At 37.6% G+C, this 19280-nt stretch overlaps 1 protein-coding gene across 1 annotated transcript in view; it reads left to right on the top strand.

The window, feature by feature from the left end:
• LOC101435925 (cadherin-related family member 3) overlaps positions 1–19280 on the top strand; it is a 107210-nt gene that overhangs the window by 77337 nt on the left and 10593 nt on the right. Inside the window, exons 13-14 of the mRNA XM_058288236.1 lie at positions 3135–3306; positions 4543–4787. Of these exons, the coding sequence (XP_058144219.1) occupies positions 3135–3306; positions 4543–4787 (417 nt within the window). The remainder of the gene's footprint in view (positions 1–3134; positions 3307–4542; positions 4788–19280) is intronic.

Raw genomic sequence — 19280 nt, 5'->3', positions numbered from 1 at the left:
CTGTGTCCATTCGCTGCATGTTCTTCTGTGTCTGCTTGCATTCTTGTCAGCGGCACCAGGAATCTGTGTCTTTTTTTGTTGCATCATCTTGCTGTGTCAGCTCTCTGTGTGTGCGGTGCCATTCCTCGGCAGGCTGAACGTTCTTTCGCGCTGGGCGGCTCTCCTTACGGGGCGCACTCCTTGCATGTGGGGCTCTTCTACACAGGGGACACCTCTACATGGCATGGCACTCCTTGCGTGCATCAGCATTGCACGTGGGCCAGCTCATCACATGGGTCAGGAGGCCCTGAGTTTGAATCCTGGACCTCCTATGTGGTAGGCAGATGCTCTATCCATTGAGCCAAGTCTGCTTCCTATAGTAATATATTAATAATCTTTCATTAAGGGTAAAACAAGGAATTATACTAAGTGAAAGAAATTAGACAAAAAGTACTACATATTGTTTGACTCCATCTATACAAAATATAAATACAAATAAATTAGAAAGACAGAAACAGAGTAGCAGCTATATACAGCAGGGGAAGCATAGAGAGATTGAGAGGTGGTTATTAAGGGGTAAAGCTTTCTTGTTTTTTGTTTATTATTATTGGAATAATGAAAATGCTCTAATAATGATCAAAGTGATGAATGCACAACTATGTGATTATACCAAGTTACCACTGATTCTATACTTTGGATGGATTGTATGCTTTATTAATATGTATTAATAAAATTGATTTTAAAAAAAGAAATGAGAAGAGGGGCAGTAGATTTTTTGACATAAGCTTTAAATGACTCTATTTTTATAAAAATAATTTGTTTTGCTGAACTATTTTGATAGGGAGTTCAGAGAAGTATCCTGGGTGACAAAGCAGTGCAAGACATCAATAGTGATGTCAGGGAGCTTTTTAACAAAGTAGAAGTTAAACAAATGCCATATTGATGCTATAGATTTAAACCTGATATAAAAGTTCAGAAAAGGGAAACGAATCTTTGGACTTCTAAAGTTTAGGAATCCATCATCACCAGAAACCACATTTTGTTGAGAACTATCAATTGCCCTTAATAATCTCATTTAGTCTTCAATCCTGTCCCATGATATAGTTACCAACACCTCTTTTTCAGATGGAAGAATTTCAATTCCAAGTTAAGTAAATTATCCAATGTTACCCAGCTAGAAAGAGATAGAAGGATTAAGTCTGGGCACTTAAGCACTATCATGTACCTCAAGTTATCTTTCCAATCCATCAGCAAATCCTGTCATCTCTACTTTCAAAATATAGTCTGAATCCTTCCACTTTTTACCCATCCACTGTTAACCCCTGGTTGTATCACTGTCATGCCTTATCTGATCTAGTACATCAGCCTCCTATCTAGATCCACCCTTGTTTAAGTGCCCTTTACAATCTTCTTTTCACATAGTACCTGGAGTGATTCTTTAAAAAGACAAATTGCCTCCTTTCTTAAAGCTCTCAATGACTTCCCATCACTTAGCGAAAAACAATCCAGTGTCCTTCCTGAGGTCCACAATGCCCTGTGTCATCTGGTCCTGGCTATCTCTGTTTTCAACTCTACGCCAATCCAGCTACTTCAGTTTCTTGCTATTTCTCCAACATATCAAAAATGTTTGCACCCCAGAATGTGTGCCTAAGACTGTGGCTAACATTCTCACTTTAATCACATCTCTGTCCAAATGAAACCACTAACAAAAGTCTTTCCATTATGCGTGACAGTGGAAATTTGAATTTTAAAAGTAGCAAGCTAGTGTACAAACAGCAAGATGGAAAGAGCAGAAAAAAATGTTTCTGTGTGAGAAAAGTAGGAAATGGGAAAGATCAATATCATTTATGAAAATTGAAATCATATGACCAAATACTACATATTCCATGAGGATATATTCTTACAGACATATATCAAATATGGGATAAGGGAACAAAAAGTGTGGGTCAAAAAAGAAAGGACTTCTCTGAAATCCCTATCAAAATAGTTCCATTAGCCATTCCTATCTCCTTAACCTACAGAGTAGCAATTACTTACACGACATTGTCTAGAATATTTAGAATATAAACTGCATTAAGATAGGGACCTTCTTTGGTTCACTGCCATTTCTTCCTTGTCTAGAAGTCTTCTTCTTCCACAAGAATGCTTGGAACGTGCTCAATAAATATTCACTGAATGGATGAATTTATCTCCTTTTTATGATGAGTAGAGCAATGCTAAGTCACGGAGTTAGCAAGTGGGAGGCCCAGGGCTTTAACAAAGATTTCTGATTCCAAGTCAGTGCTGTTTCTATTATATCATAGCAATCTCCCTAAAATCGATTCACTTATAAGAATATCTTACATTTTAAATAGAACACATAACTATATTCCGTCTACAGAGATAGTATTAAAGAATGCACTATTCCCCAAGAATTTAGCTGTGTTGTTACAATATTACAGAAAGCACTTTTTAAATAATACTTGCAGATATGGGCACACTAGGGATTCTTGCGCAAATGTTGTTGAGAGACAAACTACTCGTCTAAGAGGTGGGCAGATGACCTTTTTAGGAAGACTGGCATTCAATCATTGACATTTATAAATCCTTGATATTTTGATCTTTTTCTATGTAAATCATCACAGTTTCCTGGTTTATGGTATTTTAATTAATAAAAGGTTGTCAGCAGCCCCTAATTAAGGTCAGAGCATACTTTGAAGTAATCATATAGTTACCAACAAATCTATAGTGCTTCAGAGAACGTTGAAAATGAAGACCCTAAGTTAAGAAAGAGGAAGAAAATTCAAGATATGTTTGCCATTAAGTATGAATATTTAAAGATTCAAGAGATTATAATTTTTAGAAGCATCATTCTTGTTTCTTTCTTGTCATTTACTAATTTGTAAGCTTTCCACAGGTTTCTTTAATGAGCCCAAAGAGCTCCCTAACAACCACACCAAATGTCACAGTTGACCCAAGAATAATAAACCAACTGACTATTTGATTGACAGCCAGAACCCAAATCTGCAGGAACATTTTCTTCAAACTCAAAATTCTAGACTTTTAATTTAATAATTCCAAATGCTCTGTCTCTACCCAGATGCTTATTTCTGATTTTGTATATAAATAGTCAAAAGATGCGAGTATGATGTTTCTTCCTCCTCCATCACTGACAGGTCACTGTTGACATCGAAGATGAGAATGATGAGGCACCTGTCTGCATACCTTCTCTACACAAAGCAGTCATTTTTGACAATGTTGTTGCTGGGACAAACGTCAATGGCTTCAAACTAAACTGCCACGACAGAGACTCACAAGATTTTGAAATGCGCTTTGAGATTGTTTCTGGTGGATGCTTTTATATTTTCTTTTAATCATGAGCATGTGTCAATTTGACATTTGTTATACTCTCTTAAATGTGATATCACTTAAGAAATGATTATGTTTATAAAGATCATATCAATATTTCATATCATTAGCTTTAAGTTTCCTTAGAGTTCCTTTTCACTTCCATGTGTCCAGTCTAATTCCTCCTGTAGTAGAGCTATCAGTGATTTCACAGGAATGCTTTGACAATGAAGAGATATTTGCATTTACTTATGGAACACTGAAGGTTAAGTGGGATGTGATCTGCTGTCCATGGTGCTAGCCTAAAATAGTAGCCACATTTCCACCTAACGATGTTAATACAGATTCACTGGGGCAGGTGTTTTGAACTGTATTATTGTTGGATTTATACAAATCCATATCAACTTTACTTCTCATCTTGTGACTAGGGAAAACAATTATTGGAGACCAAATGTGTTTTAGGAAGAGTGTTTGGAGATAGCTCTTCAATGGTGTACAAGACAGATGTGAATCTTCTATTCAAGGAGCTCATTTTCCATTAAGCTAGTAGTAACACCAAAAATTATAAATGGTGATAAGTTATACAAAGGAAAACTTCTGGGTATCATGAGACAGTATAACAAGGAGACCCATGTAGAGTGTGGCGTTCAGACTTGCTGTCATATATCTGAAAGAATAGGAGTATGGAAATCAAATCAGTAAACACATTAACAATAATAAAGACTAGTTCAATGTCTTCTTCTCCTTTAAAATATTAATCTCCATAAGGGCAGGGACTATGTGCATCTTGTTGACAACAGTGTTTCCAGGGCCATGGAAAGGACCTGAAAACTTAGTGGGGCTCAATAGATATTTATGGTCTGACAGACCCATTCAATATTGATCTAGGCTGGACCAAGTGAGTATGGGACTCAGATTGCTCTGAGTGGGAGGTAGAGTAAAGGAAAGCAAGTAGGCAGAATAATTTGATAATAGTGCTAAGTTTGCTGGCCACAGAAGGGGATCAGACCAATATCTTAGCTTTACTTTTTCACTCCTAACCAATGGAATTTATTGTTTACTTCATCTCAATTTTATAATAAGCCACATATATATATATATATGTAGGAATTCTGAGTACAATAGAAATTTTGTTTATTTACACCCACCATTTTTCAATATCAATTTAAGGTAGCTAGAGAAAACCTTTTAATATATCTTAAAATGATTCTAATTTTTAAATTATCTCTTTTAAAGGAAATGAGAACAACCATTTTGGATTTGACCCAACTCGAGGTTCAAATATTCCAAAATTAATCGTGAAAAATCCTTTCAACTTTGAAACTGGAGCTGAACTGCGGCGGCAGTACCATCTTGTAGTGCACATAATTGATGACAACCTGAAATATGGCAAAGCCACCAAGCCTAGGACAGGCACTGCTATTATAGATATTTATGTGACAAGGGCCAACACGCCACCTCCTCCAACCACCAATTCTGAGGTAAACAGTTATGGAATTTAATTTGGGTCTGTGTGAGGGAAATATTCTACTATAAATTCAAGTTTCATCTAGGAAGACTAAAAGACTACTCAGGTTAGCAGGTCCACCTACATGCCTTTCCACTTGGCATAGACCCCTTCCAGCCACCATGCTTCATTTTAGAGTATGCCCCTTTGAATAGACATCTGTGTTGATGAGAAAGCACACGAATGTGTGCTTATGACAGGCAGATCATAGAGGACCTCCATGTAACTTGCTATGTCTGAATGATCTGAAAGTCCTGCCTACCTAGACATCAGAAAGATCCACTACTCCATGAAGTCTGTTAAAAGTATTAGATATTAAAAAATATTAGATATTAGTTATGGGAGTTTATTTGAGAAGTTTATGATTCATGCTTTGGGCAGCATCCAAACCATGTGTGGGAAAGAGCTCCACTGTTGGGGTGGAGAAGGGCAGCTTGTAAAGGTCAAACACATAAGCAAGCGAGGAAATATTCTGGATGGTTGATGTTAAGTTTCCATTTTATGTAGGGGGGGGTCTTACAAATTGGGGAGCAGGTATATACTGGTATGCTTGTCTGTTCTGAGAAGCTAGCTTTACTGGACCCAAACTGGTTCATCACCAGGTGTTGCTTGTCTGTAGTTCTGTAGATGCTTTCCATTATTTTATTTTCTTGAAAAGTCCCTGCAGGGGACAATTGTTTTTGTCTTTGTAAATTTCTTTTTTTGTTGTTGTTGTCAAGCATCTCTATTTTTATTGTCTCCTTCTGGGAGAGACACATGTGGGTTCTCTCTAACCTATGTGCATGCTGGTTCCTCCTTATTGTTTTTACTCCTCCTAGAGTTGTTTTAGCCATTACTTATACTCAGAGTTCTACAGAGTTAACAATTTCTGTCTTAGTTTGCCACAGGTCTGCTAATGAAAAGTATCAGAAATGTGTTAGATTTTATAAAAGGAATTTATTTGGGGTAAAAGCTTACAGTTCCAGGCCACGAAATGTCCAAATCAAAGAACCATCAGAGATGCTTTCTCACCAAAGTCAGTGATTGATTATCAAGCGTATGGCAGGGCTCATCTCTTCAGTTGTGGGCTGGTCCGGGGACCCAGCCTCTTGGGAGCTTTATGCTTAAGTTTTGGCTATTAGTGATCCTGGAGTCCTCTCTCACATAGCAGGATAAAAATGGCAGCCTCCTTTCTGTCTATGTCTCCATTTATATCAGACCCAGCAAAAGGGTAGACTCAACCTGAGTGATGCCTCACTGATGCAGTCCTATAAAAAAGGGTCTCACACACATGGGAATGGAATAGTTTTAAAAAAAAACTTTTTCTTTTTGGGATTCATCAAAGAACTTCACTCTGTCACACTACACTCTCTGAATCCCAAAAAGACATATTCTTTCCATATGCAAAATATATTAATTACATCTTAATATTTCAAAAGCCTTAAATCATTTCAGTAGTAATGCTAAGTACAAGGTCTCATAAAAATCAATTACAGGCATGCAGTTTGTCTTGGGGCAAAGTCCCTCTGGCTGTACACCTGTGAGACTTAAAAAACAAGTTATCTGTTTCCAATACACAAAAGAGGGATAGGCATAGAATAAACATCTGCGTTACCATAGGGAAAATTGGAAGGAAAACAGGTGCCACAGGTCTCAGAGTTCTGAACATCTGTAAGACATACTCTATTAGATTTCACAGCCTGAGAGTCATTTATAGACAGGTGATTTCTTCTCTTCAGGGCTATATGGGGAACCATCTTTTCCATAGGCTAGCCCAATGGACATCTTCTTGTTTATGTATGTATGTATGTATTTTTTAATATTGCCTTTTTTAAAAAAGATAAGTGGATCACACAAAATGTTACATTAAAAAACGTAAGAGGTTTCCATATACCTCACTCTCCCCTACTCCCCTCCTCCCCGCTCCTCCCACATCAACATCCCCTTTCATCAGTAAGGCACATTCATTGCATTTATTGCATTTGGTGAATACACCCTGGAGCACTCCCACACTGCATGGACCATAGTTTACATTGTAGTTCACACTTGCCCCCAGTCCATCCAGTGGGCTATGGCAGATATATAATGCCCTGCATCTGTACCTGCAGTATCACTCAGGACAACTCCAAGTCCCGCAAATGCCCCATATCATTCCTCTTCCTCCCTCTCCCTGCCCTCAGCAACTCCTATGGTCACCGCCTCCACATCAATGATACAATAACTTCCATTGTTAGAGTCACAGCAGTTCTACAGTAGAATATCAGCAAGTCCACTCCAATCCATATTATATTCCTCTATCCTGTGGACCCAGGGATGGCGATGTCCACTCCACCTCTAAGTGAAAGGGGGTTTAGATCCCACATGGCTGATAGATGTGATTCTCCTGCTTGCAGTTGTGGACACTCTCGGTTCCCTGGTGTGGTGGTTGACCATTCTCACCTCCCTGTCAGATGACCTGAGAAAGTCCAACCAACCAGGGAGTAGGTGTTACAACTCTGCTGAGGCTCAGGGCCCAGCTGGCCCCTGGACAATTCAGAGATTCAAGTCTCCTGAGCATACACAAACTCTAGTACCAGTCACAGGTTCAGTAAAAGTGACAGAAGAGGCATATGTAGAAAGGCCACATGTGAGTTCAACTCCATCACATTCAGGAGCACAAATTCCAAAGTAGAGCCCACTGGCAAGGCACTGAACTCCAGAGACATCTGTCATGTGTGTCTTTGTAGCCCTTAGGAACACCACTACCTGGGGTTGTATCTACTTTGTTGTCTCTGGGATCCTGCTGAGATGTGCATAAGTCCGACCCCTCTGATGACCTCCCAACTCATTTTGAAGTCTCTTAGCCATATAAACTCTTTTGTCTTTACTATTTCCCCCTTTTATTCTAGCTCTTTTTCTAGTTGCATCACCAGCTGGTGATGGTGTAATCCCTTGGTTCCAGGGAGGTTTATCCCAGGGAGTCATGTCCCACACTGGGGGGAAGGTAATGCATGTACATGCTGAGTTTGGCTTAGGGAGTGGCCACATTTGAGCAACATGGAGGCTCTCAGGAGGTAACTCTTAGGCACCCTGCAGCTCTAGGCCTAGTTGAAATTCAAGCACACAGGCTCATCAGCATAGTCATCAGTATGAAGGGCACATCATTGGACCATCCTTCTTCACTGGTCTTTGTCCTTGCACTCAGGGGGTTGTTGCTGTTCCAATGGGGAATGCAACAGAGTTCCCAGGATGGGAATTCAGCACTCCCTCAGTTGTCATATGTAACTCTATCCACTATGACAATACCCAACAAACATCTGAACCTATCTATATACCCTATATGCATGCCCTGGAGAACTCCCTCCCAACCATGCATCCCTCATCAATGACACCCCACACCAGTGCTCCTCCCCTGACATAGTTGAACCCCTCTGTGATCCGAAACTTCTTTAAAAATGCAACCTAATATATTGCCCAATTCAATTAGTGGGAAAATGAAATAGTATTGACAGGTTTAAAGATTAGAAAATAGAATACATAATAATTAAAAAAATGAAAATAAAGTAAAAAACAAATTGGGGAATTAAAAAATGAAATATATCATAAAACTTTGTTTTTGACATTTTTCCTTTCATCACAGTAATAGTTGTTGCCCTGCATGTACAGTGGCAAGGCAATCTCCTCCATTCCTTCCTCAGTGTCTACATCCTTTTTTTTTTTATTTTGTCTTCTTAAAAGTTTTAGATCATAGTAAAGTCACATATACAAAATTGGAGACTCCCATATACCCAACATCAAATCCTTTCCCCACTTCCCCGGCAGTGCTCTTTTTACATGTGGATGTTATATTTGCTACAGTTCATGTACAGATATTGAAACATAGCTACCAACCATGATTCCATTATGGCTTACATTATGGTTTATCTTTTAGACTGTACACTTTTCTAAATTTTTGGTTACATTATGGTTTATATTTTAGACTATACACTTTTATAAATTTTTGGTGAAATTTAACATGGCTTATATCCATTGTTGCACAATCTTGTGGAACACTTCCATTGCCCCTCGGTTACTCCCACTTCCATCTATTCTCTTCCTCTCTCCCCCTCCCTTCAGAGCCCACAGTGACAACCAAGCTTCACTGCTTGAAGGACAAGAGTCATAGATACTTACAACAATGCTGAGGGCTTGACACTCTAGTCTGTCCTTCCCCATTGGGAACCACCCATGTTCTCGAGAGGCACAATCTCTTCTGAGAATATCAGTCTGCCCCAGGATGGGGGTACAATATTTTCAAGCTCATGGCATGCGTCTCCACCCACTGATACAACACAATATGACAAGATGAGTTCTTACACAATCTCTAGAAGCCTGCCCCAGGCGAACACTGTGCCAGATGACCCCCGTCAAACACCTTAAACAATTAACCCTTCTCTATTATATTTTCTAAAGAGTTTTCTCAACATTATAGTTTCAACCACATACCTGACAATCTCCCATGTTCATCTGCTCATGCCAAACCCTCCCCCCTATTCCATGGACCATCTGACCCATCCTCCCAACCCTAGCCCCCCTCAAGCCTGCAAAGCCCTACCCAATAGTATCGCTATGCCCCTGTCTTATCCCTTCACTGCCCTACTATTTACCTCCACTTTATCATAGATTTCGCCCAGTAGGCATCAGCTTTACAACCTTCTTCTCCCCTCACTATTTCCTGTAAGCCTATCATCCAGTCTCTAGCTTTCTGAGACAGCTTGATTTGCTGAATTCATGTCAGAGAGGTCAAGTAGTATTTGTCCTTTAATGCCTGGCTTGCTTCACTCAACATAAGGCCCTCAAGATTCATCCATGTTATCCTGTGTGTTAGTACTGTATTCCTTCTTACAGCTGAGTAGTATTCCATTTGTGTGTATATACCACATTTTGTTTATCCATTCATCTGTTGATGGACATTTGGGTTGATTCCAACTTTTGGCAATAGTGAATAATGCTGCTATGAACATTGGTGTGCATATATCAGTCTGTGTCCTTGTTTTCAGTTCTCCAGGGTACATACCCAGCAGCAGAATTGCTGGGTCATATGGTAAATCTATAGCTAGTTTTTTTAGGAACCGCCAAATTGTCCTCCAGAATATCTCGATCTTCTACATTCCCACCAGCAGTGGATAAGTGTTCCCATTCCTCTGCATCCTCTCCAACACTTGTAGTCCTCTATTTTTTTCATAGCCACCAGTCTAATGGATATAAGATGGTATGTCATTGTAATTTTGATTTTCATTTTCCTGACAGCTAGTGATGTTGAGCATCTTTTCATATACTTTTTAGCCATTTGTACTTCTTCTTTGGAGAAGCATTCAAATCTCTTGCCCATTTTTTGAATGGCTGTTTGTCTTTTTATTTTCAAGATATAGAAAAAAGATAGGATATTAAGCTCCTATCAGATATATGGTTACCAAATATTTTCTCTCATTGGGTAGGCTGTCTTTTGATTTTCTTGATAAACTCCTTTGAGGGACAAAAGGCTTTAATTTTGAGGCAGTCCCATCTATCTATTTTTTTCTTTTGCTGCTTGTGCTTTGGGTGTGAAGTTCATGAAGCCATTTCCTATTACAAGGTCCTGTACATGCATTCCTACATTGTCTTCCAATGTCTTTATGGTCTTGGCTCTTATATTTAGATCTTTGGTCCATCTTGAGTTGATTTTTGTGTAAGGTGTGAGATGGTAATCCTCTCTCATTCTTTTGCACATGGATATCCAGGTCTCCAAGCACCATTTGTTGAAGAGGCCATTCTCTCCTGGTTGAGTGGCTTTGTGGCCTTGTTGAATATCAGATGACTATATATGCAAGGATCTATATCTGAACTCTCAATTCGGTTCCATTGGTCAGTGTGTCTCTCCTTGTGCCAATAGCATGCTATTTTGACCACTATAGCTTTGTAGCATGTTTTAAAGTCAGGTGGTGTGATTCCTCTGATTTCATTTTTCTGTTTTGACATGTCTTTGCCTATTTGGGGCCTCTTTCCTTTCCAAATAAATTTCCTAGCTAGTTTTTCCAGTTCAGTAAAAAAATGCTGTTTTGATTTTTTTGGGATTGCATTAAATGTGTAGATCAGTTTGGGTATGATAGACATCTTAATATTTAGTCTTCCTATCCATGAACAGGGAATATTCTTTTTATTTGTCTTCTTTGATTTCCTTTAACAGTGTTGTGTAGTTTTCTGTGTATTAGTGTTTTATATCTTTAGTTAAATTTATTCCTAGGTATTTGATTTTTTAATTTATTATTGTAAATGGTATTTTTTTTTCTTAATGTCCTCCTTGGGTTGCTTATTGGTGTACAGAAATACTACTGATTTTTATGCATTGATTTTATATGAGACTTTACTGAACTCATTTATAAGTTCTAGAAGTTTTGTTGTAGATTTCTCAGGGCTTTCTATGTACAGGATCATGTCATCTGCAAATAGTGAGATTTTGACTGGCTGGATAGAGCATTTTTGGTTGGAAATTTTTTTCTTTTAGTACCTTGACTATGTCATATCACTGCCTTCTTGCCTCCATGGTTTCAGATGAGAAATCAGCACTTAACCTTATTGAGCTTCCCCTATATGTAATTCTCTTTTCTTTTGCTGCCTTCAGTATTTTCTCTCTATCTTGAGCATTGGATAATTTGACAAGTATATGTCTTGCAGTAGGCCTGTTGGGATTTATACTGTTTGGGGTGCACTGTGCTTCTTGGACATGTACATCCATCTCCGTCAATAGGTTTGGGAAGTTTTCAGCAATTATTTCCTCCAATACCCCTTCTGTCCCTTTTCCCTTCTCTTCTCTTTCTGGGATGCCTATAATGCATATGTTTGTGTGTTTTGTCTTGTCATTCAAGTTCCTAAGTCCCTGATGGATTTTTTTCCATCTTTTTATCTACCAATTCTACAATCTGTTTGATTTCAGATGTACTGTCTTCCATATCAGTAATTCTTTCCTCTGCTTCTTCAAATCTACTGTTATTTGCTGAGAGTGTATTTTTTATTTCTTGAATGGTGCCATTCATCACCATCATATCCATTATCTTTTTGTGTATGTTTAAATTTCCTCAGTGTGCTGTCCAAGTGTTTTCTTAATATCCTTAATCTCTTCCTTCACTTCATTAAGTTGGTCCATGCTATTTAATTGGAGAGCTTTGATTAGTTATTTGATGTTCTGCTACTCTTCCTGGTTTTTAATTTGTTCATTGGACTGGGCCATGTCTTCCTGATTATTGGTTTGATTTTACTTTTTTGTTGCTGTCTGGTCATCATTTTATCTTTGTGGGTTTGTTCTTGATTAGCTTCTCCCTCTAGTCACAGTGGTTTTTTAGGTGCTGGTTTTGTGTGTGTGTTAATTTTTCTTTTTGACACTTTCTTCTTATTCTATTACCTTGTAGTTGTCTAAGTTACCTTGAATGAAAAAGATTAAGGCCAGGGAAAGCAAAAGAAGTAAGAAAAGACAAAGTATAATAGTAGTAGTAGTGGTAGTAAATGTAAACAGTGTGTAATTATAGGAATAAGAAAGTGGAGTACCTAAAATGAAATGGGAAATTGGATATGGAGAAGAATATAGTATGAATTTAAAAAGGCTAGCATGATCAGGAGAGAGGGAAAGAGAAAAGAAAGGACAACAAGATAAAGAGTTAATAAAAGATAGAAAACAGAATAGAAGTGTGAGAAACAAAAAGCCAGAAAAATTGGGGGCTAAACAAAGAGAGGGAGCAACAACAGAAGACGGAATGTAGAAAGATGTAGGAAGGAAAAGAGATAGCTTTGGTAGCCAAAATCAGTACACACAGAAAAGAGGAGGTTGAGGATGAGGAAACACAGCAAACAATAACCAAGCTGGCAGCACCTAACTGAGAAAAGGGGAAAAAAAAGAAAGAAAGAAGGAAAGAAAGAAAAAAAAGGGCTGGGGGATAAAGAGGAAGGAAAGACAAGATATGAAGAAAAAAAAACAAACACAAGCCCTCAAGCAAGGAGTCAACCAAACAATAAAAAAACCAGACTGCCCTCTTAAGCTCTTAGTTAGGGAAAATAAAAGACCCAAGGGAAGCTAATACAAGGATATTATCTATGTTTTCCTTGTCTCAGAGTATCAGCTAATATCCCAGTGGATCACTGCTCTAAAAGGAGCCAGGAACTGAACCAGTTGCACATTCAAGGCTGAAACCCAGCCAAACCTTCCTTCAGGGTCAACCTGCTCCTCAAAAAAAGTCCCCTTCCAGGGGCAGGATAGACTCTACTATTGAATGAACTGATTAGGAATCTGCTCTTCCCCCTTTCTCCCTTTCTCCCTTCCCTCTTTCCCAGGGCAGCAGGAAGCCCACGTGCAAGCTCCCCTCTGAAATTCAAATGGGATCCTGGAGAACCAAATCACCACAGAGAATAACGTCTCTCAGGCTCTTTGAGAGAGAGCACCCAGACCTTGCTGGAACCCTAAATATGCTCTTGGAAGCCTACCAAGCACTTCCTTCTGTCTGCCTTCCTTAGGTGTGCTGCACAGGATTAGTTAATTGCCTGGCTGCACCTTCTCCCAGATGTAACCCAGAGAGGTTAGGTAAATCGGGCTGTCTCAGCAGATTTGCCTCTCCCCTTTTCCTGGTTTCTCCTCAAGCTAGCTGGTATGCTCCTCAAAGCTCAAAAAGGGGAGTCCAGACAGTTGAACCTGCACTCGTAGTGATGTGGGCTATGGGTGGAAGGCTCTTTGTCTCTTCAAAAATAACTAAGCTGTTTGACTTGTGTCTCTTCAAAAATAACTAAGTTGTTTGACTTGTGGGTGTGGAACAGTAAGAGGCTGCAGTCCTGCCCTTAGGGATAGTGACAGCAAGCTCCAGTCCCAGGAATTGTTTAACAAAGCAAGGGCTATAAACTTTAAGTATTTAAGAGAAATGCAAAAACCAAAGCTTACCTAGAATGTCTAGAGTCCTTGCTAAAAGCTTACCTAAGATGTAGAAGAGATACATGCTAATTGAAGCCTATTGAGAACTGAAACAAAAGGACCATTTGGCCTTTCCTCTCTGTATAAAAGACGTTTGAAAATCTTGTTCAGGGCTCGGGATTCAACCTGAAAGCTCCCGAGTCCGGCCGGCCGTCAATAAACCATTTTTCATTCTCAAAATCATTCCTGAGTCCTAGCCTCTCTATACTCAAATAATTGAACTTCTCTTAAATTCCACAACATTAATGGCGACCACGAAGGGACAATAAATGAAAGCCAGAGACAGTAGCATTTTGCTGCCCCTTCCAAATCCCCGAGGAAGCCGGGAAGACTCGGGTGAACCCCAAATCTGGGCGCCCCTGGATTAAATTTAATCCAGAAAAGATGTGGGCTCCACCAGAATCTTCCCGACAAAATCGAGGGGCAATAGAAAGTCTGAAAAAAAAGATTCTAAGAACGAAAAAAAACTCCGAACATGGAAGAAGGTAAGACTCCCCGGGTGAGCAGAGTCTAGAAAGCCCTAGCTTTAATTGCTAAGAAGGGGAGGCTGATCACCTCCCGAGAGAACCCTAGTAGCCCCAGAAGGCTGGGAAGAAGCCGTTCTCTCTAGGCTTGAGAAAAAGAGGAAAACCGGAGAAAAGCCCTGGTGTTTTGAGTTTGTCTAACTGCATGTTAAAATCTGGTACTGGTCTTATATCCACTAAAGGAGTGGAGTCTCGATTTTAATAAAAAAAGTATTTATAAGTTCGAGTGCTAATGTCCTGGAAATTGGTCTAGATTAAAGAAAACAAAACTTAGTTACAGAAAAATAAATCGGCTTTTCTAGTGGAGCTTAGTCTGGGTGTAAAGTTTAAACAGTAAAAAAGTCTAGCTGAAATCTTTTGTTATAGTGCTAATTTATAAATGAATTTGCTTTATACCAAATGTTAAGTGTTCTGAAGTTTGTGATAGCTGTGAGAGCAGCCGTGGTGAAAATAAATATATAAACTTGTAAGTCAGATTAGTGACCTTTGTGCTTCTGTCTGTGTCAGCTCAATGTTAGTGTTAGAGTTGTGTCCTTACATAAAGTAAAATCACAGCTGAGCTGGAGCCCTCCCTTGCCATTGGCAAGGGGGTAAAATGATTCTAGGGCAAAAGCTGAAGAGTCTAGATGTTTGTGCATGCTCTGCTGTCTTGTCTCTGGTCTGGCCCTTTGCCGGGGCTTAGAAGCCATCTGTGTCCGCGCCAAGCACCCAAGTTTGTTAAGAATGTCCCAGTCGGGGCGGCTGGGTTCCTGAGAGAGTTGCCAAATTTGAGTAAGTTCTGTCTGCCCATTTTGGCTAAAAGCTAGAAATCGGGGAGCGGCTTGCCCCTTTCCAGTGAGTCCACCCTTCTATTCATAAGCCGCATTCCTGTTTGTTGTGCACCCGACTGCCTGAAAAGGGGGGGAATTAAAAGAAGTAAAAAGCAGAGTCAAAATAAATGCAGTAAATTTCCCTCCTTAGGGTGTCAAAGCCAAAATACGTTTGCATTCTGCTCAAGTTCTTAGAAAGTATTGTAGTAACCTTAAGTAAGAAAATGTTCTGTGAAAGTAAAATCTGTCTTAAAAGTATAAATATAAAAGTTTTACAAAGCATTGTTTAAAGTATTTAAGTAGCTAATTGCAGAAAGTCATTATTTAACAAAACTGAATTAATAATAATAATAATAAAAAGCAATTTTATAACAAACTTATTTGGCAGCCAATCTCCCCTGCCAACTTACTTCCAAAAAAACTGTTTCTAGTATTACATGCTACTAAGTATTTAAAGTGAAGAAAAGTTCATTATTTTAACAAACTTGTTTAGTATTAATGGCAATTATATGTTGTAAGAAGTTTGCCTAGTAACTTAGTATGTGAGATATATAGAGTGTGTTTTTATTGTTAAAAAAACAAAAGATGATTTTGTCCTAAAATAAAATGATTGATTATTAAAAAGAGTAGAGTGTGAGACAGAACCTGAATGAATACTGAAAGTGTAAAAAGTTTGTAAAAGAGAAATTTTTATGATTAAATTGAGTAAGATCAATATATAAAGAAAATCATTTATCAATAGCTTCTTGTGCTTTAACCTCATCATATCCTCAATGTTTGAAAAAGAGTCTTACCTCTTTTAAAAGAACATTTTATGTTCTAGAAATCAAATCCTGAAAAGTAGCCTTTTATTTCAAACTAACTGCAAGAGATTTATTCTTTCACTTTAAAAAAAAAATTAAAGTAATAGTTAAGTTCATTTAATATGTTATAAGTTAAATGAAAAGTATTTAAAAGTGTTATAAAATTAATAAGTTTTAAAAAATTAATAAAAACTGTAACTAAGAGTTAAAATCATTTATAAATGCATTTATATTGTAAAATAGTAGAAAGACAATAACTGAGATTATAGCTGAGTAAATTTAGCCTGAAACTATTATTTAAGTGTAAATTCTACACTAACCTTTCCTTTGTTTATAGTTGCTTCAGGCCTAACCTCGCCCTTTGCCTTTGCCTGTAGTTATTTCATAATTGAGAAGAGCTGAGACATCACTGTCTCCTCTTCTAGTATTAGTAACCCTTTCTCTCATGAATTCAAGTGTAAACTAAATAAATTGCTGCCTGATAAAATAAAGTTAAATAGCCACTAGAGTTTTATTATCTCCAAAATCAAAAAGAAGGGTAGAAGGGAAAAAGTCTCCTGCCTTAACAGTCAGTGTTCCTAAGAGTAGCAATTCATGAGAAAAAGCAGTCTGTCTCCCTGAGGCTTCAAATAGCCTCAGTAAATATATATAAAGTTAATCTTGTAGCTTATCCAAAATTCTGCTAATTTCAAAGTAAAATATAAAGTTCTAAAACAAAATGGTGCTAAGGCATTGAAAACATTTTAGTTATTACAATCCATTAAGTAAGAAAAAAAATTCTTGTAGTAAACTGCATAGTCATAGTGCAAATTAAGAAGAGTTTCAAAAGTCTTTGAAAAGTTTAAAGTAACTAAAGTCATGTTGTTGTGTCAAACTATTCATGTCTGCCTATTTGCTCAAATTGTTAAAGTTAAATATGCAGTTATATAAGTAATATGTATTTCTAGACCCCTAATTAATTAAGTTAAACAGTATATAAAATAATGCAAATTACAAGTAATATCAATGAGTTGTGTTTGTGTCTAACTCTTTGTGTCTGCCCATTTTTAAAAAAAAGCTCAATGTATGTCTTCATACATCAAGATAATATCAAATTAACAAATAAAAATTCTTAAAAAAAGTCTATTCAAGTTGTTAAAAATTAAATATGCAGTTATATTTATAAATATTCTTAAAGCCCAAATTAAACTAAGCAAGATGAAAAAGTCATAAAAATCTGATTATAGAAACAATTAAAAAAAAGCCTCCTCTTTGCAAGAGCTTTTAAAGCAAAACTAGGTGTGGCAGATTAAACCTATCTACTAAGCTAGGGAATTAAAAATCAGTTTGCCTGGTAATTTCCCAGTTTAAACCTTTGTCAGCCATAAATTGAAAAAAAAAAAAAACCCAAAAATTACGTTAATTTTCACATAAAGAAAATGTTAATGTAACCCGGCGGCCTGCTGCCTCAGTCTCCCACTCCCGGGTTGGACCGCAGTAGAAGAAACCAGATTAAGCCAGTCCTATGGGCAGTAAAAAGATGCCCAAAAAAGAGCTAACTAAGTCGGTGCCATTTCAGCACTAAATTCTATTCCTTATTTGAAAAAAAGGGGAGCAAGTAAAAACTAAAATAGTTAGAATGTGATAGAAGAAGCAGTTAAATCAAACTTTTGCGTGAGAAAGTTAAATCTCAGATAAGCTGTAACTTCTAAAGTATCCAATCTATAGAAAAACAGAGGAAGAGCTTGCATGCTAAGCTTAAAAGTATAAATTGTGTCATTTTTCTTTGTTCAAGGCACCAGCCATATCTAGCTCTGCACCCCTTCTTGCAAGATTGAAAATAAATTATTTTCTTCTCCACAATCTAGTGAGCCTTATTTTCTTCCAGAAGATTTCTTTCCAACAAAATAAAGTAATTAGTAGCTCTATTAACAAATTTCACTAAGTAAAAGAAAGTCCATAAAAACTATAGAGAGATCTTTCCTGAGTTATAATTTTAAAAAATTAAGTAATTGTGTAATGTGTTTTAAAACCTAGTAGTCAGTATGCATGTGTTTTAAAACCTAGTAGTCAGTGTGCATGTGTTTTAAAACCTGGTAGTCAGTATGCTTTTAATTTAATAATTTTCATAACTTAAAAAAAAGAAGTTTTTAGCTTCCTGTAAAAAAAAAAGAGAACATTCCTTGCATAAACTATTATAGTTTCAATTTTATTTAACTTGAGTGTAATCTCCCATAGTTAATTTATAAACTAAATTAACATATGTACAAAATCTTTACAGTAATGAAAATTGTAAGTTCACATTAGTGAAATTAAGCTAAAAAAAATGTAAATATGCTCTCTTAAATAAAGAGTAAATTTCTTTCATTAGTAATTGTAATTTAGTAAGTTTATTTAAACATGAAGTGGCTAGTCAATGTAGTTATAGTCAATTATAAAGAGTTTGTAAAACATCTTCCAAACTGAAAATGTTTAAATAGTTCTAGTTGTAAAAGTCATTGTTAACTAAAAAAACTTAGATTAGTATTAGTAGCAGAAATAACTTCATAATAATAAACCTGTCTGAAAGCCACTGCAAAATACACATTTAAGTAAATGGTAATAAAAAGTTGTCTTGATTCTATTAAAAATATTCTGTTTTCATTCTAACAATGAAAAAATAAGGGAAACGGACTTTGGCCCAGTGGTTAGGGCGTCCGTCTACCACATGGGAGGTCCGCGGTTCAAACCCCGGGCCTCCCTGACCCGTGTGGAGCTGGCCATGCGCAGTGCTGATGCGTGCAAGGAGTGCCGTGCCACGCAGGGGTGTCCCCCGCGTGGGGGAGCCCCACGAGCAAGGAGTGCGCCCGTGAGGAGAGCCGCCCAGCATGAAAAGAAAGAGCAGCCTGCCCAGGAATGGTGCCGCCCACACTTCCCATGCCGCTGACGACAACAGAAGCGGACAAAGAAACAAGACGCAGCAAATAGACACCAAGAACAGACAACCGGGGGAGGGGGGGAAATTAAATAAATAAATAAATCTTTTAAAAAAAAAAAAAAAAGAAAAATAATATTTTTCCTCTATTACTAAAGTAAAGTACCTACTGTTATCTTCATAGTAAAATTGTGTAAGTAAATAGTCATTTAATATATGTATTGCGTTAAGTTGTTTAAAATATATATAAAACAAAAAATAAACTTTAACATTGTCAAACTCTTGTGCATTCGAACCAGGCCTTGTATACATTACAGGTGGCCTCTCCATGTAAGTTATTAGCTAAGCTGGTCACTGACCCCTCAATTAAAAATATGTGCTATATCAGTCTCTAGTTCTGCTCCTGAAGTCGATAAAAACTATATTGCAGTTTCAAGCTCCTGCAGCCAATAATGACTCAGTACAGCCAAGTGTACAATAGATATCGCCTCCAGACTGGCACTGTTCCATGG

This window comes from Dasypus novemcinctus, chromosome 26 (assembly GCF_030445035.2).
Source record: "Dasypus novemcinctus isolate mDasNov1 chromosome 26, mDasNov1.1.hap2, whole genome shotgun sequence".
Classification (NCBI taxonomy): Eukaryota; Metazoa; Chordata; class Mammalia; order Cingulata; family Dasypodidae; genus Dasypus; species Dasypus novemcinctus.
This window is presented reverse-complemented; position numbering and strand designations above follow the sequence as displayed.